The sequence below is a fragment of the Pimephales promelas genome, chromosome 5 (genome assembly GCF_988280905.1).
Source record: "Pimephales promelas chromosome 5, fPimPro1.hap1.1, whole genome shotgun sequence".
Lineage (NCBI taxonomy): Eukaryota > Metazoa > Chordata > Actinopteri > Cypriniformes > Leuciscidae > Pimephales > Pimephales promelas.
In genome coordinates this window covers 33,806,892-33,834,577 of record NC_142773.1, presented here as the reverse complement: position 1 = coordinate 33,834,577, position 27,686 = coordinate 33,806,892, and the positions used below count along the sequence as shown (strand labels likewise).

The window sequence follows — 27,686 nt, the reverse complement described above, 5'->3', positions numbered from 1 at the left end:
TTATATTTCTATTTAGCTTTAATTGATTTCAGTTTTAGTTTTAGTAATTTTAGTATTTGAACTTGTTTTATTTAGGTTAGGTACAAAGGCAACATTTCCAACATTACAAAGGCAAAAAGTTAAATTTTTTCATAAATAATTTTTCAATTAAAGGAAAAAAAAACATTTAATAGTATTAGCTTTGGTTAACAATAACTACACACAAAAAAAAATCACATTTTGAGTTCCACAACATCATAAAGGTTTGTAAGGAAAGAAAATTATGACAGGATTTCGTTTTTTGTTGAACTACATAATTGTATGTCTCAAAACTGCATTGTTCTGAGACCTAGAAGCCAGAATACAAACAACGTCATGCTTCATGGGCTCCGCGGTGGTAAAAGTAGCCAGTCAGCTGCTCATCCCGCTGGCCAGTGGTGACCTAATCACAGACCAGCTTGCCCACCCAAGATTGCAGGGGGTGAATTTCTTGCTATCTCAGCTTTTCTCTAACGCTGCAACGCAAACCTCTTCTGTCGGCTCCACCGGCCATTGAAGTGGATAAGTAATTCATATCTTGGGCAAGGTGCAGGGAGTGAGTGGCATTTATAAGCTCGCTATCTCTGAGCTTCAAGACGGTGATGAAACGACTCTCCGCTCAGAGACATTACAGTGTTTAGGATGGATGACAGGTTCGCCAGAGAGCAACAACATTGGGACAACAAAACGCTAAGTAAAAAAAAAAAAAAAACACGAGGAGGTGAAAAATAGCTGGATGAATGTGTGCCGACAAATAAAAAGTCTGAGGAATTTGTGACACTGATAATGTGTCTCTTTGTATTGATCAGATGTTATTGCCTCCATTTAAAGTCTTTGGATCCGTAAAGCAAAATGGGGACAAGCCAGATACTTATGGTCATTTTTCAATTAAACTTTTCACTCAAATTATGTTACATATATATATATGGTATATAATTCATAGAGAAAATATAGAAACAACAAATGTAAAAAAAGAAACAACTGTAAAAAATGTAATAAAATAGGTAATAATAAAGATGAAAAAATATCTAAAATTAAATATATAGTCAAAAAGCACAACATTTGTGATCCAGACATAATATGTGAATGTGTGGTTGATGTTTTTGGCTAACCTACTGAAATAAGGTTGTATTTGCGATGGTGGATTGATAAAGGATTCCCATAATGAAACAAGGCTCTCGTTTTAAGGGTCTTATCATCACCTGCCTCTCCCTCAGAGTGATGGTTATCACACTGTGGCTACTAAAATCTGCTAAGGAAAGATAAGTGGGGCGGTGCTGAATGCTTATTGACGAGAGAACAGTCTAGATTTTGTGATGGCTCGCTGGGGAAATCTTTCACATGGAACACAAGTACACCAACATTTGCTCTTTTAAACTACACAAGAAACTGGCCAAGTGTGCAGCACAAAATAATGTGAATGGAATCATTCATTTGGTTACCTTCAAACTACATTATCTGGTAAACAAATAAAAGCATTGTTTCTTACTGCATACAACATATTTAACTTCAAAAAGGAGTTGAACACAATAATAAACCCATATAAATGTAAGCTCATTAAAACCAACTACAGCAATTGAAGAGTTCAGATGCAAAAGCCTCTAAGTGCCATTTGAAATTTTCTTCTAGAATGGTCATTTTTATCAAGCTTGTATATTTAAGTTCAGTGATTTCACTTAAATGGCAATGATAATTACCTATTAATTGTTATTTAAGTGAAATTACTGAACTTAAATATACAAGTTTGATAAAAATCATCATTAAAGAAGAACATTACAAATGGCATTTAGAGGCTTTTGCATCTGAACTCTTCAATTGTCCTTTCTGAAGCTCACCTGCTGGATCGTTCAGTATGGAGCCAAATGCGCTGATGATGAAGTCTGCTTTCAGATGGACAATTTGCTCCTCATCCACAATCCAGGTGCCATCATCTCGCTGCTCTGTGCGGCAGAACCGCAGGCCTACGACATGCCCATTTTTCTTGATTACCTCACAAGGGCACAGGAATGGCAGGAACTCACACTTTTCCTCTTTGGCCACCTCCATCTTAAAAAACAGAAATCGAATGAGAAGCATGTAATCCTAATTGCTAACCTGGAAATGCTTTAAAACAGAGTGAAGAGAACTTTACGCATTCATCTTTAGAATGTGGTCATGACAGTGAAGTTGAAGTATTGGCTAAAAGCATGACTCCTAGAAAACTTCACTGAACACCTAAACATCTTCCTAAGCCTGCTTACAGACAGCATTACCATTTTACTGTACTGTGCCATTTACTTTTTGGAGACCCAAACAGTCTACAAAGCATTTCTGCATCTTCCACTTACTTCTTCACCCACTCGCTTCTCCTACTCCTTCCAGTCTATCTCTTGGTATGTGTACCACTGCATAATTTCTTTAGCCTAAAGAATCTACTCAAATAAAACACTGCGATATAAACCATTTGCCAGGTTCACAACCGTTTAGAGCAAAAACCCTTCCACCTGCACTTTTGACCCCCTCTTCGAACCTGCTTTTCTTCATCTTAACACTCTCCCAACTTCAGGTCAACATTCAGGTAAAAAATATATATATATATTTAGGTCATCTTCACACTGGCTTGTGGCCATGGACATCTGGCAGGTTATGGGTATCTTTACTGAATAGCAGTGGTTCTCAACTGATGGGATAATTACCAGCAGTGGGAAAAAATAAAAATTAATAAAATAAACCACTGTAGCGAAACCACTGTAAAACCACAGAGTGTGCTCTGTTCAAGTGTATCTCAGGCTACACCTGCAAGAACAACTTAATTGATTGAAAATTAGTTTTAAAATGGCACACTAAACAAAAACAGCCCTAATCACAGTGATTGAATTAGAAAATAACCTACAAGATATAATGGAAAGGATTAACTTCATCTCCACACCCATTGGAGTTCAACAGGGTTTAGTATTCAGACCAATTCTGTTCTCCCTGTACACAAAACTGTTATGCAGTTAAAATCACCTCCCCTGACTTTATCCATCATACTTATTGAACTGATATTACATTATTTCTCACTTAGCCACCATCTGATAAGCAAGTACCTCTCAAAACAACTCATGTCTGGTGAACATTTCTAACTAGATGAACAGCTGTCTTCTGAAGTTATATTTATCAAAAACAAGCTTCTGTGCATCCCATCTAAAAACTACCCTTGCCAAGACCTTGTCATTTCAATAAACAACTCTCACCGACACAGAAAGCCATGAACTCTGATGTCACACTGGACAACAACCTGTCATTTGCACCACATAAACCAACCAAAGACAAGTCACACAGATTCATCCTGCTAAATATCTAGAGTCAGCCCTTTACTTAAAAGGGAACAGTTCCAAAATTTTCATTCGTACATTGCATGCAAGTCAACCCCCACCAACCCCATTTTGCAAATTCACTCCATTGCAAACTGATTATTATTATTATTTTGAAAAGAAACCTTGCATTGCCTTGTTTATTCGCATTTGGTTTTATTGTATCTATGTAAGCTTTATTTGTACCAGTAAGCATTTGTATGTGTACACAAATATTGTTTTTTCCCTAGCAGATAATGTTCTAAACTGCATGCCAACCATCTGTTGATCACAATGGTACTTTACGTCAAGCTAAAACACTTTTTATAATTCATACTAGATAAAAGCATCAGCTTAATTCCTTAAATGTACATGAACCCCCTTTGATAAAAATGGCTCCATTATAATTTATGGCCACGGTGCTTTAGCACACCCCTATTTGAACGTTCGCACAGCAAAGGCAGAGCTAATAGTTTCTGTGGTTACACATTTCTAAGTTTAACTTTCTTGACACTGTTGCCATGGCAGCATTGCAACAGTTGTCATTGAGAAAAGAATATGTCTTAATTACTTTGTTAAAAAGCTCCACAGAAAAAAATAAATCTTATTATATAAAGTGCTGCCCATTGTAACAGCTCAACATGGTCACCTTTACAGAAACTTCTCTTACTTTTTCTCTTCTACTTTTTCTTTTTCAACTCTGCTTTTTGAGATCGGAAAGTCTTTCCAATGGTAATACCAATTAAAAAATACCTCATAATCTAGCCTATTGTGTTTTACACTACCTAACCTAGATATCAGGTACAGTATACATATAGCCTACATTGTATACAATACAAACTGGAGAAAGGTGAGACTTTAATTAAAATGCTATTCAAAAACTGTTTAGAATAAAGTGAAAGACTATATCGCATCTGAACCCAAAGAATTCTGTTCAAGTCATGACAGTGCACACATGTATTGAGAATTTTTCGCTACACACACATTTTTTCTACCACCATTTAACTGCAATAGTAGTTTATTGCATTTATGTAATACTTCACACATATCGAAATGCATTGAATGCATTACAATGCCTCACAATACACCATAATTCAGTTTTAAGGTACCAAGACACCATGTTTTAAGGTAGCTACATATAAACATTCTGAACATTTGTTTATTGTATATGTAATTTTAGTTGTTTGTACCTGAAAAAAAAAATGTTTTCATGTAATATGATAATTGTTTAAAAAAAAGCTTTAGCCTTCTATATGTTAATAAAGACAAGGTGCTATTAACATGTGTGCAATCCAACCATGGTTTCACATGTTTATTTTTATCTCATATCGCTCATTCACAGGCAAAGATCCACTAGACCATTCAAGATTTTACACTAGATTTTAGTTCAGTTCTCAAAGATATTTAACTCTGAATCTTTTTTACTGTCAGCTTATTCCATTAAGTAAGGCCATTCAATTTTTCTCCGCTGACTTTTATCACTTTTATTCTGACTGTCTGTTGTGTAATCTATGGCTAGCGGTGTTACCTTTGATATGGTTCCATTTGAAATGATTGATATGTAATGTAAAATTTACACATTACAGATAGAATTTTGCAAAATATCAGTAATAATGAGACAATAGCTTTTGAAACTGGGCTATGTTCTCAATTGAGTTTTGGGAGAAAACTGGATAATGAATATAAATTCACTCATTTTGTTAAGAGAAAATCCCTTAAATACATCACATCCATTTGGGAATATACTGTATATATTTTTTGTTGTTATTTAAGGGTTTTATGCAGCAGTCTGTCAGGTGCAGCACAAGATAATTTGAAGGTGAGCTGTATAATTTCTGTCCACGAGCAGTACCAAAATAAATTAAGCAAAATAACAATACAAGTATAAAAATACAAGCAAAAAATAATTTCAAACAAAGAATATTTCTTTCTGTAGAGGTACTGTCAGTTTATCTATTTACTTGTCATCTCAGTCAGCAGTAGAGATGGAGAGAATTCTAGTGAACGATCCCACACCCCATCCCCCATAAAATAACGTGTCAAAATCCACACAAAATGTAATTTAAGAAGACAAAAAGAGAAAATGTCTTCTTAAGGACGTGGGGTATACAGATGTTCATTCAATAGGAATTTATCACTGGCTGCAGGTGCTGCTGAACTGATTTTTTTTTTTTTTTTTACCTCTTCTGGAACAGCACGGATGTTGGTAAATCCCTTTCTAAACACCACAAAGACTCGTCTAGCTCCGCAGCGGAGAGCAGAGGTGGCGCAGTCAAACGCTGTGTCTCCTGCGCCTAGGACTATCACATTCCCATGTAGCTTTGGCAGCTGCGAACGGCAATTACACATGCCTGCAAAAAACATGTGCCACAGAAAAAGACAACAAACAACACAAATTGTAAGTAAAATTCAGTGCACAGAGACAAATACCAGATGGCACTAACAGTTTGACCACTAAATCTCACTAAAGAAAATTATTCAGGACAGTCATGTAATAAACTAATTTATTTTCTCCCAGTAAGTGTAATATTGTTAAAAGAGAACAGGACATATGTAAAATGGCAACAGGTAGCAGTTTTTCGACGGGTAGCCAGTAATTTGACATAATTTGCATGTTAAAAAAAATAATTTTCTCTTCTGGTACCTATTTTACTGGCCTTTGCAACCAAAGGAAGGAAATCCTTTGATGTGTAGAATCCCTGTTCTGGGGTCAGGTCTTCAAAGATCTTGTCCCTGTTTGCTTGTGGAAGACCTGTTTTGCATGAAAAAAGAGACAAATTAATAAATTGTGTGTTAAGATGAAGACATTTGGAGGCAAAGTGAGACAAAGACTTGTTGCTGAAACTGCTAAAAATAAACTTAAGTCTGTAGTTATTTTCATCCTTACAAAGTATTTTCCCCTAACTTTATAAAAAAAAACTTTTTTTATAAACCTAACTTTTTAAGACCCTTATTCGTCGTCTGGTTTTGTTTAAAGCCCTTTGAAGGTGCACTGAAACTCTCATTTGGACCTTGAACCGTTTGGTTCCCAATGAAGTCCATTATATGGAGAAAATCCTGGAACGTTTTCATCAAAAACCTTAATTTCTTTTCGACTGAAGAAAGAAAGACATATCTTGGATGACATGGGGGTGAGTAAATTATCAGCAAAAGCTGAACTACTCCTTTAAACCCTTTCAATTACAAATAATGTACTAACTAGTTTTGATTCAGTAGTAACTTTGGAGTAGTAGCCTATTGTGATACAATATTGTCACACATTATTCCACATATTAATTCCATCCATCTATTCTCCAAACCATTTGTCCACTGCAGGGTCACAGGGATGCTTGAGCCTATCCCAGATTCTCATACCAGTCCATTACAGTAATACATTTTATATTATATTAGTACTCTTACATGCTATACAAGAAAAAAAAAAACCCGAGCACAAATATGCATAGAGCATCTGGCATATTTGTAGTAGGGCAAACGACCCATGTTAAAAACTCAGCAAAGTCATGATTAGTTCAGCTTATATCAATATTGTGACAACAAACAATAATAAATGGCTGTAACTATTGAGCATAATCATACTTCAGCAACTGTATAAATCAATGATCTAATAGAGTTTGTTTGGAATAATGTCGTCCTCAGACACGTAAGGTTAAATAATGAACTAGAGGAACGGCAGACGGCTTCCTTAAGAAATATGTCGATAAGACAAAGGGCAAACAGAAATGGATCTAAGGGATACTTAACCCCCTGTCATTTCAAATCTGTCTATTAAGCTGGCACTCACCCCAAGGATGTACTGCATGATGGAGGCTATCAATCTCTATCTCATTATGCCCATCATCAGGGTTTGAGCGATGAACACCAAGGCCTCGTGTGTGATGAGAAGGAAAAGCCATTCTGTGCCTTCAAGCATCAGACGAAACTTTGTACAGCGAAGCATCAAAGAACAGATTAACATGTACAAACTGCAAGAGGTTACTGTAAGTTAACAGATGCTCCAGGTACAAACATACTGTTGCCTGTACTTCTCTGCAATCATTATAGGCTATTTAAAGTCGCATCGGTGCTTCGTACATAAGGATAACGGTTAAATAGACAATGTTGTGCAGCTAAAAGATGTCTGAAAATGTATTTTTTGCTAAGAGCAATTGTTTCGTAGCAGCATTTTTAGATCAAATCAATACAGAAATTAAATAGTTTGTTCCTGTATGACTGTAATACATTAGGCAACTGCAAGCAGTAGCTGAAGAGAAATATTGTGATAAACAGACTAGTAATGGTTTTATAGCAAAGGTTAGTAAACATGGTTCTATAAATGAAATCGTGTGCCGTATACCTAAAGGTATTTTGGTAACACTTTACAATAAGGTTCGTTAGTTAAAATTAGTTAACTACATTAGTTAATATGAACTAATAATAAATAGCATTTGTTAATCTTTGTTAATGTTATTTTCAACATTTACTAATACTTGATTAAAATCTTGTTACCATTAGTTAATGCACCGTGAACTAACATGAACAAACAATGAACAGCTGTATTTTCATGAACTAACATTAACAAAGATGAACAAATGCATTAACAAATGTATTGCTCATGGTTAGTGCATGTTAGTAAATACATTAACTAATGTTAACTAATGAACCTTATTGTAAAGTGTTACCGGTATTTTTATCTAAATCTCATTAATCTTTATTCAAATCTTATAACATTTACATTAACCTTCACCACCATTATTTTTTATTTTTTATAATTATCCAAAGAGCATCTTCAGTTGAGAAACAAAACGTCAGTATAAAGTTTATGAAGTTCACATAAATTTGGTTATTTGATTAGTGACCATAAAACTGAAAATCTGTTCTTTTTATTGATTTATTTATTTGTTGTGTGTGATCATCTTCTAAATCTACTAACAGAATGACAGATGAAAAAAAAAGCCTTTGAGTTTTTAAATAATGATTTGTGACGTTTTTTTTTTTTTTTTTTTGGATTGCACTGTTCTTGGATCAGTGCAAGCACATAAATCGAAGTGTGTGTTGTAGTTTGAACTGGCAGTGACTAACAGCAACACTGAGAAGTAATATACTACAATAAAAAGTAACCAGCTACTGCTATAAATGTAAAGCACAACATATTGATCTCCAATATACTATCTGCAGTTCAACTTTAGTTGAAAAGTAGTTCTTGGACCACTTTCTTCAACAGCTTAAATACCGAATGCAGTAAAATGATGCAAAGCGGTTAAAAAGTCAGTTTTCTCCTTCACAGACAGTGATTGCTTTAAATATAGAGTTTTCCCCCAGGAGTCCCCGAAGGCACTCCAGGAAGTCCATAGAGATTTGTGTACTTAAAAAATATAGCATTTGTACATGCACGTAGCAACTTATTTCTAGCTGTCAAAACAATTCTCTTTCAAACATTGTGTAAGGTAGTATTGTTAGTTACAATTAAGTAATTATAAAATGTACTAAGAAAATCTGTCTTTTTATTTTGAGGGTTGGCTGACAGTCTGCGTGAGTGGGTTCCAGAGTCTTTAAAGATTAAAATCCCTCTGCAACATTTTTTTTTATAATCTAAGAAATATTACATTTATTTGGCAACTCTTGCATTTCACAAGCTTTTGTAAGAAACTACACTAATGTGACAATATGACATACACACTGACCTTAGTAAGACCTCCTCAGAGTCATATTCATTAGAACCGAACATCTAGACCAATCTGCCTAACCATATGGTCTAGTTTAGATGCTGCATTCATCTTTTTCACTGCTTCAGATAAACCCACATGACTGCTGCTAACCTTAAAGCATTCCGGGCTTAATTTCCTCCATTGTGAATGATTTTGTGATGGGTGTACACGGAAAACAATATTTTCAAGGCGACGGTCCAAAAATGTATATTTTGATGATAGCCATTACTGAGACGGAAAGCGGACGACATAGCAATCACATGATAAAATGACACACACACACACACACACACAAAAACAGTGTGCGTGGAACATGTCGGTTATTTTTACAGGCCAAACAGAAACATTCTTATCTGTGTTTTTCAACCATTTCTCTCTCTCAAAGGCAAAGGTACACATTTGCATGTCAATCACTGTAGAGGCTGACTTTAGAGACAACATGAGAGAAGTGGTGAAAAAATATCACAGAGGCGCAAATGTAATCATTTCCTTTATGATTCCCAGCTTATTGCTGTTGCTTTATGAGAAAAAGAAATCCCAGAGCAGTTCTGAGACTTGCCCGTCTCAATAACAATGAAGCTTAGCTACCAAAAAGTAGCGCTTATTCAAACATAATAAATGATACGTATTCCTTTTAATTATAGGAAGAAGAAAGAAGCACAAAGTACACAGTCACCCTTGAGGAATGTTTGAAGTTCTCAAATCAAATCAGCACACCAATGCACACAATATTTCCTTACTTTAATAAAAATAGAAGGCAAAATGACTCAACGGACACATTTCTTTCTGCATAAAGAAACCACAGATGCCACAAGCTGGCAAGCATTAAAAGATTAGTTAAAAAAGTCATCATTTACTCACCCTCATGTCAATTATAAACCTACTGTATATGACCTGTTTGTTCTGTGGAACACAAATGCAATCTTTTACGTGCAATTACAGTAAATTTAGACTCGAGTTTTCCAAAATGACCATAAAAGTGGTTAACAACTCAAGGCAAGTTATATATTCCAAGCCTTCTGAAGTCACACAAAATATTTATGAGATGAAAAGACTGAAATCAAAGTCATTATTTGTCGATGACCTTCCCTTCAGAGCGACTTGATTCGTGAAGTGGATCTGGCTGAAAGGAACGATTGCTTATGAATACAATTTCGTTACTTCTCACATGAACTCTAGGGTTGATGTCAAAACGTAAAAAAAGTTACATCTGTTCCAATCCTTCCAAACAGCATTTTTATGATTTGTGTGCGTGTGTTTTGTCATTTTTATTCACTTTCATTATATTGGTGACATAAATGTGGCAATGTAATCGACGTAGCGAGTCACGACAGATCTTTTCTTACATATTGTGATGCACATTAAGGTTCAATACGGACATGAAGTTTGGATGTAAAAATGATTGTGCCATTTAACAAGGAGGGCAGATGTGCGAGTGTTCAGAGTGAAGGACACATAACAGATGGGGAGATGGAAAGAAAGAGCACAACACACAGAAGAAAGACAGAGAAAAGAGACAAATGAAAGCGGGAGCATTACACAGACCAAGCCAGTTAGATCGCAAGGGAAACATGGGTGTCCCTTGAGGGGGGGGGATGAGTTTAACTTCCCTCAGTGGCCTCTATTGAAGGAGATCACAAATTTTTTTTATGCAGAGACTAATTAGTTAATCAACACAGGGTGTCAGCAAGCACATGAAAAATGCATAATTTTGTTAAAATAAAGGAAAAAGCACACACAAAAGAGGCAAAAGTAACTCTAGAGAAGGACTGACCAATGCCAACGAAGATCACTTGGAAGCCCTCCTCCTTCAGCGAGGTCAGAGTCATCCCGTTCTGCCCCAGCCCCTTATCAAGAACAACCTGTAGGGGGAAAAAAATGCATCTGTCTCAATCTGTCTGTATTATTCACATAAAGAGGATGTTAGCATCAATTATTCTACGCTGCTGTGAATTCCAGGACATAATTACATGAATCATCCTGCAACCTTTGTGACAGCAGTATACAGACCAGTATAGTTATGATACATTAGTGCAAACAGAGTGATTCTATGGTCACATGGGCCGCTATGTGTTGGGGTACAAATGACAAATAGACCCCATGGTTCACAAGCTGTCGGTCTCAGGTCTATTCTTAAAGGGTCACAGACTGCAGAGGAAAAGAATGGTGAAGACAAAAACTAAAACGTAGCTAACAATATAATCATGTATAGTTAGGAAAGCAAAATATACAGGTTTATCCACTTGGGTTTTTCAAACCGGATATAACACTTCCCTATATTTTGTTGTTGACAAAGGCAAGTCCAATCAGATTGTACAGTATATTCATCTGTAACTTGTTAGAAGCCAGTTAAATTAAGACAGATGCCAAGATGGACTTTTTTTTCTTGGTTGTCATAAGCTATTCAAGGTAAAGGAAAAGTAATATAGCAATACAGAATTTTCCATTCTAATAAGCCAATAGTCAATAGTTTCATGTGGAAATATTTAAAAAATAAATGACTAAAAACTAAAAGCAGCACAATTAAATTTCCAATATTGGAAGATATACACACAAAAGAAGTTTGAGGTAAACAAAATGACAGTAATATTGTGAAAAAGTATTAGTTTAAAATAATTGTGCTACAGGACGTTAAACTGATTTTTTTTTTTTTTTTTTTTTTGCCATGATTCTTTAATAAATAAAAAGAACAACATTTATCTGCATCCTGGCTAAATAAAAGTATTAATGTCTTTGAAAGAAAAACAAATTCTTACCAACCCCAAACTTTTGAACAGTAGTCTCACGACCAATTCGTATGAATTTGTTCAAGTGAGTGAGTATGAGGCGGCTAATTCATACAAATTTGTACGACCTCACTCGTACAATTTATCTAAACCCAAGAGATGGCTAGGTTTAGGTCAGGGGGACGATTTTGTATGAATTACACCTCGAATTCCACCTCGTAAAATACGTATGAATTGCCGTGAGATCAAGTTGGTATATCCAATATGAATTGATATGGTAGTGACTTGTCATGCATCCCTAAATCAAATACACAATAATTTAGCATATTGTTAAGCCTATGCAGTTAATAGTAATATTAGTACATTTCAGTGCTCGATTGTAAAGATGACTTGTGGGTTGTGAGGTATTTCTTGTGTAGTATGTGATTATAAGTATGTTTACTGAATAATTTAATGTTTTGTTTATAATGGAATATTGTGGAATCCTCATCAGAGGCTCTAAAAGGATTACAGTAATGAAGATAAAATTTCTTTGCTGAAAAAAAGGAATAAAGTGTTGATGTAAAAGTCAGCTCATGGGAGCAAGTGTACTACCTAACCTTAACTAACCTTCATTGAGTTTGAGAAACCCTTTCCCTCACCCTCCCTCTCTCTCCAGCTCCATCAAGACTAAAATCAAATTAATCATGGTCAGGTGATCTGGATGAGGACTATCGATTGCCATTTCTTACCATGACAGCTCTCAGGCAATGGACAGATGGATGTCTTTGCTACCTGCCTCACTAATGTGGCTTTTAATTGTTGTTTTTTAGCTTGCTTTTTTCCCTGCACGGTTATTCATGTCAGTGACATTTGGCTGTTGATGGGTTGGAAGGATATGACATGTCTCTTTCACTGGTACCTTTACGCCAAGATCCTTCATCAGATCAATCTCAAACTGCACCACCTCGTATGGCAGACGGAACTGAGGAATTTCAGCAGTGCTGCGAACAAAAACAGGGAATTAATATTTACCATTGTTTCTTTGTGGCATTATATTGATTAGTCACTAAGGATGCTCTGATCGATCAGTCTACTAAGCTCTATTTTATTGTGTTGCATTGACAGCAGTCTTTCCATATCATGTTTGTGCCAACTCTCAATGAAAATGAATAATGTCCAGTTGCTTTGACGCTGTGCAAATCGATATCCGCATGAACACCCCAAGATGCATGTGAGAGGTATGGCGAATATGACCAGCTCGCAGCATCTCGATCTCTATCGGGCGTGAGTAAAATAGTAATAACTGGGATTACAAGGTGGTGTATAATTCAGACTTCTTCAGTAAATAACCTTAGAAAAAGGCACCTGTTCAAACCGCACATGTGATCTTTCTGCACTCAAGTGCGTGTTCCAGTCATTAAAGCTCCAGGAGGAACATAATATTACCAAAACACACACATATGCAAAAAGGAAAGACTATTTTCTTTCTAATATTCTAATTCGAATAAGAATTATTATTATTGTATTTTATGTTGATATATGCTATTGTTCAAAAATGACGGTGTCAGTCTCTTATGCTCACCAAGGCTGCATTGACTTGTTCAAAAATACAGTAAAACAGCAATATTGTGAAATATTATTACAATTTAAAACAACTGTTTTCTATTTTAATTTATTTTAAAATGCAATATATTCCTGTGATGGAAAAGTTGGATTTTAACCATCATTACTCAGTCTTCAGTGTCACATGATCCTTCAGAAATCATTTTAATATGCTGATTTACTGCTCAAAGAACATTTCTATCAACTATCAATGTTGAAAACAATTCTAACGCTTACTATGTTTGTAGAAAATATGATTTTCTAAAAATGATATATGATAGTTTTACTGTCACTTTTGATTGAATGAATTCTTACTGAATACATGTATTAATTTCTTTTACATTTTTCTAGTGCAAATATCTCATTTTTAGTAACAAGATGAGTGATAAAAACAAACGAATAAATAAAATTGATTATAAACAAAACTATTACAATTAATGGGCTCTAATTTCCGGTGAAGGTCTAAGGATGCTCGATAACTTCCAATGCAATACCGAGAATTTATATTAAATTTTATACTCCATGGTTATGTTAAAGAAACGTCACAAAAACAGACAAAACAACCCCTCGTTGTGTTTCTGCTTCTTTTTAAAATTATATTAAATAAACATAACTATATATAAAATTACATATAAACATATGAAAGTTTCGTTTCAAAGACGGGAGGACAGTAAATTTGGAAGACTCTGCCATAATCCCGTTTTCCTCGGTTTTCCTCCACTTTAATCTCCCCAACCGGAAACTGAAGAGCATCCTTGCGTCAAATGCGGAACTTACGCGTGCATATAGCCCATTACATCTTTGTTGTATTAACAAACTGTTTGCCTATCCTTAATATACTATTAATAATGTAAATAATATCCAAATTCTAGTAACATACTAGTTATACGGATAAGTTCAATAGGTGGATCCAAATCTATTTGTTTGTTTGTGTATTTTTGTAAACAAAGACTTAGACAGCTGTTTCTACATATAAGATAACTATGACAGGACATTGATTATGTTTGTTTTTTTCTACAAGACTGCCATTCTCCACCAGCTAAGATCAGCGTGATCTTTTCAGAATGATCCATAACTTCATATTTGTAGTAACCTTCCGTTTAGCAGATGGAAATTCAGAAGCATTCACTTTACCTGAGGCCACCGATGTATTTCTGTTTCTCGAAGATGGTGATGTTGTCGTAGCCGAGCCGAGCAAGGAAGGAGGCGCAGCTGATGCTGGCAGGGCCGCAACCAATGAGAGCGATCCTTGTGTGGTAGCTCTCTGCCATTTCCTCCGCCGGGGGAAGCTCTGGATTCCTGATCTGAGGGATGCCCATTTTGCTGAACACCTGAGGAGAGCACAGGAAACTCCTCAAAAAAAAAATTGCCTTTATTCTGGCTCTTTCTCCTTCTGAAGTAAAATACACATTTACACATAAATCCTATTTCCCAGGCACTGTAAACTCTAATCAGACTGCAAATTACAGCTCAAAGTTGATCTCCCAAGAGCTTTTTACAGTAAAAGCACGGATCCGCTCGAGCCCAATGAAACAACATTACGCCGTGATTACCTTATTCCCTTTCCACTCTTATTTAGCTCCAGAAAGCCTTTCAGGTCCAGTTTGCAACATCTCATCTCAACTGACTGTTTACCAGAAGCTGCCCTAGGCATATAATGTGATTTACTGTATGTGATGTACTGTACAGTTCCTGCTTTACGCTAATGCAGGCACTGGTCTGTGTATGTCGGCAAGCTCGCACTGAGAAGGCGAACGGTCGCTGATCGCCCTGTCTTGAGCTTATCTAATCAACAGGCTGATAAACAACCCTAGCCTTTCACATTTGAGAAGAAAGAAGCGGTCATCTCTACGGTAAGAGGTGACACAGGAGCAGTTGACGGGACGGTTCAGTTGGCATTCTCCTTCAGGACTCTCTGGACCTCTCATGGATGGTTCTTTTCAAAGAGGGGGGATGTGAAAATGGAGGGATTTGCTGAGGTCAGTTGAAGAGAAGATAAGACTGGGTCATTCTACAGAAAACCATCCATATGAGGACATAACTGTAAACTCTTTTCAGGAGGCTCACTTACCCCTTTTCAAGCAAAAAAAGAACTGGTTCGGAACTGGTGCTGGTTCAAAGTTGGTTCGGAGTTGGTTCAACTTGCGAACCGCTTCAGAACCTGTTTGTTTTCCACTGACTAGAGCGCCCAGGGAACGACGTCGTTATCTCACTGTGTACGTCGCCATACGTCTTAGCTAGAAACGCTTGCAAATACAACGTTACTTTCGGATTATCTCTAACTCGTGTACCAAGAAAGCTTTAAAAACAATTGACATATGTAAGTCTTTTAATCTTTTCGTTTGATATGTAATTTTTTCTGATAAGTTATGTAGTACCCCAGTAATTGTGTCTTTTTTTCTTTCCATTTATTTGTTCTATATTGTGACTTTTCTTCTTTGCTTATAATGTCTTCAATTAAAAAATTACAAAAATAGAAACGCTTGCATTAACTTCAAGCATAACAATTACAAAGGCGGACTCCATTGTGTTTCTGCAAATATAACGATTTCGAAATGTTTCTGCAAACGATCCTTTAATTTGGTCAGAAAAGATGTTTAGAACACATCTAAACCCGCCCCCAGCCCCAGACGTAAGCATGACGTGGTAAAAGAACGGTTCTGGTCCAGCAAAGAGTTGGTGCCGCTTTGGAACCAGTTCTCCTGGCCGAGAACCGGTTCTTTGGCTTTCGAAACACAAAGAACTGGTTCGCTCGCAGGCACCGGCTCCGAACCGGCTCTCAAAATGCTTTGGTGGAAAAGAGGCTACTGGGGAACGCATTTCTGCGGAGCCCTGGGACCAGCTTAGAGCCAGTGTCTGTCCAAGGGTTGTCCGCTCATACAGAAATAACAACTGGCAGAGGGAGGAGTCCGGAGAGGAAAAAAGATGTTACTGTGCAGCCCCAAAAAAAGTCCCTGCCCAGCTGGGCCGCCAGGGGATGGAGTCTCTACTCTCTCTGGCCAAAGCTGTCGTGAGGCTTGTTGGTGGCATGATTAAGCAGGTCAGAAGAATAGTGGAATGAAGCATCCTCAGAAGCTTCATACTCCAAGGAAGAGGTGACGGGCGAGTTGTGAAACAAAAGGTCTGATCAGGGACTGAGGGTTTGGCGGCCGGCCGGAGTGGTCTGTTGTCACCAACCTCAGGACTCGATCATGAAGCTAGTACGCAACTTTGGTGACACCCAAATTTTGAATGATATCATGAAACCCTAGAGGGCGCTGGATGATAGGTACTTTACATAAAATCTGCAAGCAATCACATCATTACCACATGGCACAAGCCACTACAGATTGTACAGCCAATGAGATTGCCTGATCAACATCTCTCCTAACTCCATCTGCTTAGATCTGATTTATGTCTATTTAATAATAATAATTCATCACATTTATATAGCGCCTTTCTGGACACTCAAAGCGCTTCACATAGAGGGGGGAATCTCCTTAACCACCACCAATGTGCAGCATCCACCTGGATGATGCGACGGCTGCCATAGTGCGCCAGAACGCTTACCACACACCAGCTTACTGGTGGAGAGGAGACAGTGATGAAGCCAATTGGTATATATGGGGATGATTAGGAGGCCATGATGGACAGAGGCCACTGGACAAATTTGGCCAGGATGCCGGGGTTACACCCCTACTCTTTCGAAAGACATCCTGGGATTTTTTAATGACCACAGAGAGTCAGGACCTCGGTTTAACGTCTCATCCGAAGGACGGTGCTCTTTTGACAGTATAGTATCCCCATTACTATACTGGGGCGTTAGGACCCACACAGACCACAGGGTGAGCACCCCCTGCTGGCCTCACTAACACCTCTTCCAGTACCTGCAACCTGGCTTTCTCAGAAGGTCTCCCATCCAGGTACTAACCAGGCTCAGCCCTGCTTAGCTTCAGTGGGCAACCAGTCTTGGGCGACAGGGTGATATGGCTGCTGGCATAGCAGCAGCATCATATCTTTCAGGCTCACCGTAGCATGTCTGTTTATCTATTAGCAGTAGCAAGTCCATACTTGCAAAACACCAGCAGGAGCAGCAATAATCAACAGAAGCATGGCAGATCCAGTCCACCAAGACCAAATACATTAACATTGGCACATTCAATAACATGCATTGAAATATGTATGTACTGAAATGCATTATATGTCTAATAGAATGTTTAAAATCTGTGTTTATAACGACCCACCCAAGTCAATCCTAGCAGAGACTAAATAAGTACAATAAGTATTTACCAACAAATAAGCCAATATAAGCTACTGTAAATAAACAGGACAGTGGAAAGTACTGGGATAGGCAGGCAACATAAAAAAAACTCAATTTTAAAGTCATTGTGTTCTACTTTTTTCTCAAAAAGATCAAGAACTAACGAAAAAAGAAGAGAGCAAAGAAAAGATTTATACCCTTAAAAGAAAGTCCATCAGATAAAACAACTTTTCCACTGACTTTTCTCAAAGGACTAAAAAGAGCAAGGCGATTGTTATAGGGATTTGAGTGAGAAAGTGAAAGTACAATACTTAGTACAAGGCAGCAGAAAGAAAAGAGGAGAGCACTGAAGGAATAATTACATTAAATCACCATTAAAGTTTAAAAAAAATAAGATTTTCAGACAATATTTTTTCTGCATTACTTTTTTTAGCTTTGAGTTCAGTTGAACGATTATATGAACATTATTTGCAGCCCTATAGTCCACAACAGACCTTTGACTTCACAGCAAAACATCTGCAGTTTTAGCAGTTGCACTAGAAGAGCTCCTTACCTCAGTAGCAAACTGCTGCAGCCCACCAATATTGATGGGGCCTTCCTCAGAGGCGTAGAGGTTACAGCCCCCCACACACAGATCAGAGGTGGGACACACCATGCCACAGGTCAAACCCAAAGGGTTATCGGACAGTATTGCCTTGGCAGCACCATAGTAGTTCTAGAAGACACACAATAGAGCAAACGATAAACATGGACTCGAGCAGAGCTTTGGAGATTTTACCTGGCCGAATAAAGCCATGTAAGTGCTTATGCTTAACTAACTGAGAAATATAATACGCAAAGGATTAGAAGATTATCACTTAAGCCAAATCAATAAAGTCTGTTCGACGTTGCTGCTGAGCGTTGTAATAGGTGTTACCTTGTTGGAAATGCTGGTGATGAAAGACTTGATATCCAAATTGGTGGGGCAGCTTTTTTGACAAGGAGCATCTGCACATTTCAGGCATCTATGAAAAACAATCAATTTTTATTTTGAAATCTTCAGTTAAAAAAAAACAAAAAAAACATTTACACACACACAAAATAGGTAAATCAAAAAAACTGCCACAGCTGATGGTGTGCAGAAGTAGATAATGGTTTGCCCTTTGTGTGGTTCGAAAAAGGAGAGCTGAGAACAAATAGCTGATGCTTGTTTTATCTTAGACATGTCTCTGCACTGACTGTGGTGAAGACTGATACCTCTTATAAATACTGCTGACTTCATAATGACCAGGGAACTCCATTTTGGTAGACAACAACATGCTAGCTTTAAATTATACATGGGATAATTTGGCTCTAGCCAGTTAAATATTCAAGGAGGAACAAAATGCATGCAGCACATTCCATCGTAGAGAACGAGCGGACCGGCTCTGGATATAGAGGGAATGCATTGACACGTGACTTTCCCGCGTGACAACCCCCCTCAGCCTGACCGAGTGGCAAAAGATCTGCTGCTTGACTGGATTTAATAGGGGAAAACTGCGGAAATGCGACTAAATCGAACAATTTTATCAATTTAAACTAGATTTGGACTCAATATAGTGTTCCTTACAACTTACTAAAGATCCAGTGATCCATGGATGTTGACATGCAGCCAGGAATTGTGTTGCCTGACATTTATGTTTGCCTGATTTCGACACCGGGGAAATAAAAGCAAGACCTAAACATAAAGCAAATTTGCCTGTGAACGCTTTATATAATATAGGTAGGTCTAAATCCGGGTGATCACTTATATCAGTGTTATATACTGTATAGCCTATATATATATCATATCGTCCAGCCCTAAAACTTTATACGTTTTTTTGGTTAGTGTTTATTAAAAAAAAAAAAAACATCCAATAATGCAGAATATGCAATGATGAGCTGTTAATGTATATAACAATTCCAAATATATGGGTATGGTTTTATAGCCAAATTCAGCATATTGACACAAAATGATAACGGCAAATCCACCTTTCGCTGACTGGAGTCCAGTTGTTTCTGTGAATTGCTACGATCCATTTGCTCCTCTTTCCATAGCAGTCTGTAAAAACATACCTCGGATGTTTTGTCAAATCTAGTTGTAGGCCTACAGTCAATCGCAAAGCTCTTTCCCACTTTATTTGTGTGTGTTGTGTTTGTTTTTCGCGGTATTCACGGTGAACACATATACAGCCGCTCAGTCTTTTTGCCACTCACTGTGAGGAACTGCAGGCACGCCGGCCGACGGTGACGTCACGCGCATTCCCTCTATAGGTAAATTCCAGTTGAAACCTAAAGCTAAAATATCATGGTTTTGACAAGACATAGTTACCTGATTAGTCCAGTTACCTGAACTACCTGGTTTTTGGTGAGTTTCACAAAAATATTTTTAAATGTTTTGGCTCATAGTAACCTGCCACTTTTTTTTTAGCATTTCTGATTGATTGAGAGCAAACATATTCGGGAAAATGTCAGCGGGAAATAGAGGGAAATATCATGTACAGTCTGTATAAGTGTATGACTGAACATTTCCCAATGGTCTAGTGTTAAGAATCGCAATTCTTAAAAAAAAAAATCCTAATACATATTGTATCGGCACCCAAGTATCTCGCCCCAGCCCAACTGGTTGCACTGTCTTTTGGATTCTCTAAAAAGAATCTGTTTAGTGGTGTTGCTGCCCTGGAACCAAACGTCATTCAGAAGTTGTTGTTTTTTTCTCGGCTGCCAACTATATTTACAAGACAGAAAAGCACATTTCCAAAGTCTCATGTCTCACAAAATCAAACTTAATTGACTTAAAGGGTTAGTTCACCCAAAAATGAAAATGAAGTCATTAATTACTCACCCCCATGCTGTACCAACCCCGTAAGACCTTCGTTCGTCTTCGGAACACAAATGAAGATATTTTTGATTAAATTTGAGAGCTGTATAACTACCACATTGGCTCCTAAGGGACTGCCTCTTGACGGCCCAGAAAGTCAATGAAGAAAATGTTTAAATATCCCAAGTGACTACCGTGGCTCAACTATATGTTTATCAAGCGACGCGAATACTTTTTGTGCGAAAAAACAAACAAAAATAACGAGTTTATTCGACTATTTCTTTTCTTCCTTGTAGGCCAGAACGAGACTTCCTTATAGATTTCCACGACGCATGCGTGAGAATTGCGATCTAAGTTGGTGTAAGCAGATCGCAAATCTCGCGCATGCGTCGTGGAAATCTAAGGAATTCTCGTTCTGGCCTACAAGAAAGAAAAGAAATAGTCGAATAAACTCGTTATTTTTGTTTGTTTTTTCGCACAAAAAGTATTCACGTCGCTTGATAAACATATAGTTGAGCCACGGTAGTCACTTGGGATATTTAAACATTTTCTTCATTGACTTTCTGGGCCGTCAAGAGGCAGTCCCTTAGGAGCCAATGTGGTAGTTATACAGCTCTCAAATTGAATCAAAAAATATCTTCATTTGTGTTCCGAAGACGAACGAAGGTCTTACGGGGTTGGTACAGCATGGGGGTGAGTAATTAATGACTTAATTTTCATTTTTGGGTGAACTAACCCTTTAACGAAAGCATGGAATAAACTTAAAGCAATATATTTGATCATATTCTGTAGCATGGGACTTCAAGGGCAAACATAGAGCCAATGCTGTACTGCTTGAGAAATGAAAAGCTTAGGCCTTAAATGTAATTCAGTCAAATAAATATGCATTTGAAGTTCGCTTTCAAGGGCAGAATAATTCCAGTATGATCATTAACAGAGTCAGCTCTCCCTGTGGGCTGCGACTGAGATATCTCTGGTAGATGCTGCGCGTTGTTGCTACTGGGAGTTTTCCATTATTTAAGAATAGAGGCCGCTGGGATTCTCAATTATTTCAGTTATGACATCATCTCATTTATGCCTTAAAATATTTGCTTTTGTCTAATAATGCCACAATTCCGTTTTCTTGGCTTATTTAAAGCACATGCATCCTTAGCATTGCACACAGTGCTGCGCTGGGGGCACATTCACATTTAAATTGGAAATTAGAATTTTTTTTTTTTCTGTGAACACAGTAGAAGCGCTAAGCTCTGACCCCTGCACTCTTAAATTCAGCACCTTGTTCCATTATTTATTTGTGTGTGTTGCCTGGTCTTAGAACAGCCGGTAAATGAGCCACAATGGGAGGTCAGACTAAACATGACCTCTGGAATACGCACTCCGCTCCAGCACTGTGTCAGCGGTAATACCTCATGTCACTACAGTGTCAAAGTGTTGTACACTCATTTCATTTGACAGAGGTCATATCTGACTGACGTTGAGGAAATATATGTTCTAGGCATTCGCTCATGTGGAGTGAAGTGCACTTGGGAATCTCTTGCTGTTAATTATCCTCTCAACAGAGAATCCCATCAATAATCCGAATGAACCTGATTAAGTAGAGTTGTCTGCACTTAGCACAGCCTGAAGGAATATACAAAATACATAAAATGACAAGGCACTGTTTTTATTTCACATAAAAAAATCTCTGATCGAGACGGTGTAGTTGTCAGAAATAACAACTCCTGCAATAAAACCAAAATTAAGTGCATATCCTTGTGAAAATAATAATAATAAATAAATCCATTTTAAGGTTAAAAAATAATAAACTCACTGAACAGAAGGCAATTAAACTGAGCAGTTTACAGTGTCTATTTAAGGCATTGGACAAACCCACTTATTTAGATGATGAGCATTATTATTGATTTAATTTAGTTCCATGTTTTACAAGTTCAGTGTAGTTTCTTAAGTTATGGGCAGTCGATAAGCATTAGTTTGTGAACAGTTATTCTTCATGTTCACGTTTGGGTTGATTGATGAACTATGGTCATCATATTTAAATTTACAGTATTACATTTATAAAGGTCATAAGCCTGACCTACTTTACTCTTCCCTCTTACTACAGAAACAGGGCTTCAGTTTGCATTCTCTTTTACTTGTACAGTCATCCTTCACAGAGATGTTCTCAGGATTTGCCTGAGGGATGCTAAAATCCCTGACCAACTGGGGAAATTATGCATATATAAAATTCATTTAAAAACATGGTTATTGTAAAACATTTTATTTGAAAGGATGGCTCTTCAGCGAACACTGACAACCGATTCATTCTGGTGCCAACAGCTAACACATCCATTATAGATTCAGCAGCGCACACACATATATATTTCTAACTCATTTCAATTAATAAACTGTTAATCAACAGAACCCAACAAATTCCATAACAACAACAACAACTAGTGAGTTCTTGTGGTACAGTTGCACCACTAATCCAATAAAATTTCACAGATGAAATATAGTCCACGGGACCACGAATGAAAATACTTCTATTTAAGCTATGTTTTAATTCTGACAGTTTCATGACAGTTTCCTTGAGATATAAGAGGTCTTTGACAAGTCAAAACAAGTCAAAACGTCCTCCACATTATAAATAATGATGGTCACGCATAAATCATTTACAATAATTCCATAAAAAAGTACAATTTTGACTTCATATTGACATTGAAGGAGGCGACCCTTCAAAAAATGGATCATTATCCATAATCAGCATGTATGTTTTGTGTGTGTGCAAAAAAAAAAAAAAAAAGAAAAAGAAAAGTCATGAAACTCATGTTTTAATTCTGAACTTGTATTTACATTTTGGTTGATTGGTTTGTTCTATGTAATGTTCTCAATCACTTTCCCATATTCAGTGCTATTTCCCTATATAACCATGACACATCTACACGAATACACTATCTCTGTTTGCAATACAAACTCTTATTCTAGTCCTCCACCAGATTCTCCAGTATGATTTAAGAATGATCCAAAGAGCATCTTGGAAGAACATCCATCAATACTTGAGCAATGCCACAAATTGACTTGCTTAGTGAAACTAAAAGCGCAGAATCTGAAATTGACTGAGGCATTGTAAATTGAAGATTACATTCGATTTTAAAACCCATGGTTTTCATTGTGGTCTCTCTCTAGCACACTTGCTCATGTTATACTCAGTGCAACAAAACATGATACAACGTTAGCTCATTTCAAAACCAACGTGGGCATTAGCGAACACTGTCAAATCACCTCCTGCCTCCCACAACTTAATCCCAAACGCTCTTCTGTAGAGATGATGAATTTATCGTGTGTGTGTGTGGGAGGTCAACTTGGAGAGATACCCGTCAAAATCCTCACTCGTGAGGACATGTAACTTGTGGGGACCGAATCATAATGAGGACCCCAGAGAGGTGCCAGACCTCTCCAAGAGGACATGAGGAAAGTGTCCTCTCGCAGACCGGCTCTGTCATCTTGATTACTTAAACCATTTTAGATATGACCAATTAAGCCTGGCTCTAAATCAAAGGGCCCTCCTTTCAGACTAGGTGGTGGGACAGCAGTGATGAGAAAACGGTTTTAATGATCAATCCACCTTTAGATACTGCGGCTCCTGTGTCAAAGAACGTACAGGAAAAAGAAAAGGGCTTCTGTCAGGGGTGTGGTGGAGCAGAGAATAATAAGAGGAGTTATTCCTCATTAGAGCTCATCATTTTAACAACGCAACATGTTACTCGACTTCATTCATCTGACATCTGTGAAATTGGTTTGACGACAGACACTAAAGGCAGCTGTCGGCTTTGAGATCCTCGCTTTCATGCAGGAATGTATCATATGAAGCCAAATTCACCTTTCAGACCATTAGTACAAGTCTAGTGAAAATTCTTATAACTAGGGATGGAAATCGTTAAGAATTGAGTGATTGTGTTCCAGTTCCCTAACAAAGCTTAAAAGTTCTTTTAAGGAATAAATATGAAGGAAAATAATAATAAATACATTTCTAATTTAATTTCGTTAATAAAGATCATTATAATAATTACTTAAAACAATTCTTACAGTGCCGTTCTAAAGTAATGGGTTTAGTAAGATTTTAATGGCCAGATTTACTAACAGCCTGTGCCAGCGCAAACCCACTTTTGGCGTTATAAAACTACTGTAAGGATTTAATAAAGACACGCAGTGAAAAATCTGTGCTGTAAAGGTGTGGACAGTTATTTTTGCAGATGACCTTATTGCATATGCATTTATAGAAGTTTTCCTTTCGGACACAAAATGTATGAGTGGAGAATATTTAAATGAGGCTTGCATCCCAATTCACCTACTTATACTATACTATGTGCTGTTTTGTGAAGAAAAAGTACATACTTTTGAGTGTGTAGCAGAATAGTAGGCAAGCTTTGGAACATTACGTCTTTACCAGTCGCTTAGTTCCGTGCATCCTCTCACCGTATAAACTGCCCTGTCAATCATCTTGTCACAGTTAAAATCCTCCACATTCAATATAATTTAATTTCCTACTGTATCAGAGAAATGTAGTAGCTGCCAGTCGTGGGTCTTTCATGTGGAGACTCTCCTCATGTGTTTGCATAATGATGCATTTAAAGGTTAATGACCAAACGTGTCTTTATAAAAGTCCACAACGCTATTGCAGATGAAATATAATGTTGATAACATTTCATAAATATATTTTCGTCAGGGTAGATGGCCTACTGATTTTTAATAATTTAAACCCCTTTATCTAAACCTCTCTACATGTAACACAGTCTCATCCCAAAAAGTCATATAACTGACGTCTTGGGACGTCTTTTGACCATACGTCAATATCCGCCTTTTAGGGCCCCCTTAAACGTCGGTAGATGGCGATCCCGGGCCGTCATACAACTGACGCTTTACCTTTAACGTCAGTTAGGTGACGGGTTAGGTTTAGGGGTAGGTTTACAGTAGGTCTGGGGTAGAGTTAGGATCCCATAACCTCATCTACCGACGTTTAAGGGGGCCCTAAAAAGGCGAATATTGACGTATGGTCAAAAGACGTCCCAAAACGTCAGTTATATGACGTCTTGGGATGAGACCGGGTTGCTACATAACCATTGGTCTCGCACACCCGGCATGTTTGTATTTATTTACCTTTACGCTTTATTACATTTACGTTTTAATTGTGTTCGTAGTTCTAACTGAATCCTTGTCCAACACACAATGGATTGTGGGCAATATAAAGGGTGTGCACGGATCTGCACCGGAAAAAGTATATCATTCGGGTTGGACAGAATGCGAATTGGGACGTAGCAAAAGTGATTTACTAAGTTTTGCACTCGTCAATTTACTGGTACTGTATATGCACCATTATTTAGAGACCAAAAAAAGCATGTCTTAAACCAGACACTAATTTGTGCTGTTCTTGGTGGATTACGTTGGTCATCATTATGAAAATTATCTGGCTGTATCTGTGTTCTTTAATTAGCGTGTCGTTAGTAGATCCCTCCCACTCCCATTGGCACTTTTATGGAATTGTGCCTTCACGCTAATTTGCCCTGCTTAGGAAATCTGGCTCTAATACTTTATTTAGCAAGCATGTATTAAATTGATCAAAACTGACAATAAAAGTTGTTTCGCTATTCTTTTTTCGCTTATTCTTTTCTATTCATCATAGAATCCTGAAAAAGTGTCATAGTTATTGAAAAAAACTTTGATAATAGTCACTTTAAGCATCAGCTGCTGATGCAACGGCAACTGGAAGTAAACTGCTGTAATCAAAGAACGTAAAAATCACGAGCAACAATAAAGAGGATGGCATAATGAATAATTTAATCATTTAACAAATGAAGAGCTCTTTTCCAAAACGCGTTAAACGACATTTTTAAAAAAAATGAGTTTGTCGTGTCATTCTGCTATGGACAGAACCCTTTCACTGCTCCATCAACGTTTCATGCCGAATCGCTATATTTCCTTGTTTAAAATGTACTGCAAGATACAGTTTCTTTCCAAGCCGCGATAAGCGCCAGCCCTGTTTTTAGCCTAAACACGATAAATCCTCAAATTCAATGAGCGCTCTACACAATCCAGCACGGCGGCACTCTGAACAGAGGTTTATTATGTTCATTTATTCCTCAAAATGAGTCCTAGTTTTCTAGTCGACTAGTAGTAGATCGTTTAAGCCATTTGTATTATCAGTAATCACATATATTGATTTAATTAAATGGGAGAGAAACCACATGAGCGTTTTTAATTGCATATTCCGCATCTCAACGTATGCATAAAGCTTGCCACAAAGAACCGGCAAAAGTAATGATTATGCATGAAACATTTGAATTGTTTATTAAATAAACTAGTGTTTTCTGTCAGTGTCAGCAACAGATAAAGTTGATGATGCTTACTCGCCATCTTCGCAGTGAACGCGCATAGAGAAACGCATACTTCGAATTAGCCTACATACGCAGAGAGTTGCCAATTTATTTTAGTTTTTAATTGTTTTGTTTAAAAGTAGATATTTAAAGCTTTCAGTAGCTTAGTTCTCAGGCCTGTGTGAGGCAAGCATCGCGGTGTTTCGGTTCATATATGAGACGCGCTCCGGTTCACCTGCGCGCCTCTGTGTCCTGATTATATTGTCTGATATTTACTTCTAATGTATTAATCCAGTCAATTTGTCGATGAAACATTTATTAAAATGAAGATACAATTTATATGAAACGAAATTTACAAGCTTTCTACAAAACAAAACTTAATAAGTGGTCAAAATCATGTCTGAGGCACTCCAAATATTTTCCGATATTGGGCAGCTTTTGAATTTTGATCCTATCTTACTCATCTCATGCGGTTCCCTTTTCATAGCCTACTCAACATAGATGAAATAATAAAAATAAGTAATGTAATATTATTAAAAACAAATGTGAAATGTTTATTTTTTTTATTTGTTTTTTTTTTAACTTGTATTTAAGCGTCATGCTGCTCCGCTTTGCTCACATGTTATGTAGCCTGTGTGTGTGTGCATGTGCTGGAGGGGTGCCCATCCCTTTTTTGAATATCGTTATCATATATTGATCATTTTTAATAATTCGTTTTTTTTCATGCATATGTTGAAATTGGTATTAATAATTAGTTTTTTTCATGCATATGTTGAAATTGGTACTATTTGTTTGAGGTTTGACTCTTTACTAAAAATGACTTTACTAATAATGATACAAAAAATGGATGGCTTTATAGCGTTTTGGAAAAAAATAAAATTAACTTTTAAATTATCATTAACAATATTGTTGTTTGATTTAATAATTATTGTTCAAAATGTTCAGACTGAACCAA

At 37.1% G+C, this 27,686-nt stretch overlaps 1 protein-coding gene across 5 annotated transcripts in view; it reads right to left on the bottom strand.

Annotated features, from left to right (window-relative positions):
- The window catches only part of dpydb (dihydropyrimidine dehydrogenase b), a 113,725-nt gene that overhangs the window by 64,612 nt on the left and 21,427 nt on the right, over nucleotides 1-27,686 (bottom strand). For 3 of the 5 annotated variants that reach the window (XM_089131357.1, XM_089131358.1, XM_089131359.1), the window contains 8 exons: nucleotides 18,483-18,570; nucleotides 18,120-18,281; nucleotides 14,461-14,657; nucleotides 12,644-12,725; nucleotides 10,791-10,878; nucleotides 5,977-6,084; nucleotides 5,514-5,683; nucleotides 1,854-2,064 (listed from right to left, as the gene is read on the bottom strand). In XM_089131357.1, coding sequence (XP_088987483.1) covers nucleotides 1,854-2,064; nucleotides 5,514-5,683; nucleotides 5,977-6,084; nucleotides 10,791-10,878; nucleotides 12,644-12,725; nucleotides 14,461-14,657; nucleotides 18,120-18,281; nucleotides 18,483-18,570 — 1,106 coding nt within the window. Of the gene's footprint in view, nucleotides 1-1,853; nucleotides 2,065-5,513; nucleotides 5,684-5,976; nucleotides 6,085-10,790; nucleotides 10,879-12,643; nucleotides 12,726-14,460; nucleotides 14,680-18,119; nucleotides 18,282-18,482; nucleotides 18,571-27,686 lie in introns of those variants that run through there. The other 2 variants (XM_089131361.1, XM_089131360.1) reach the window with 2 other exon arrangements.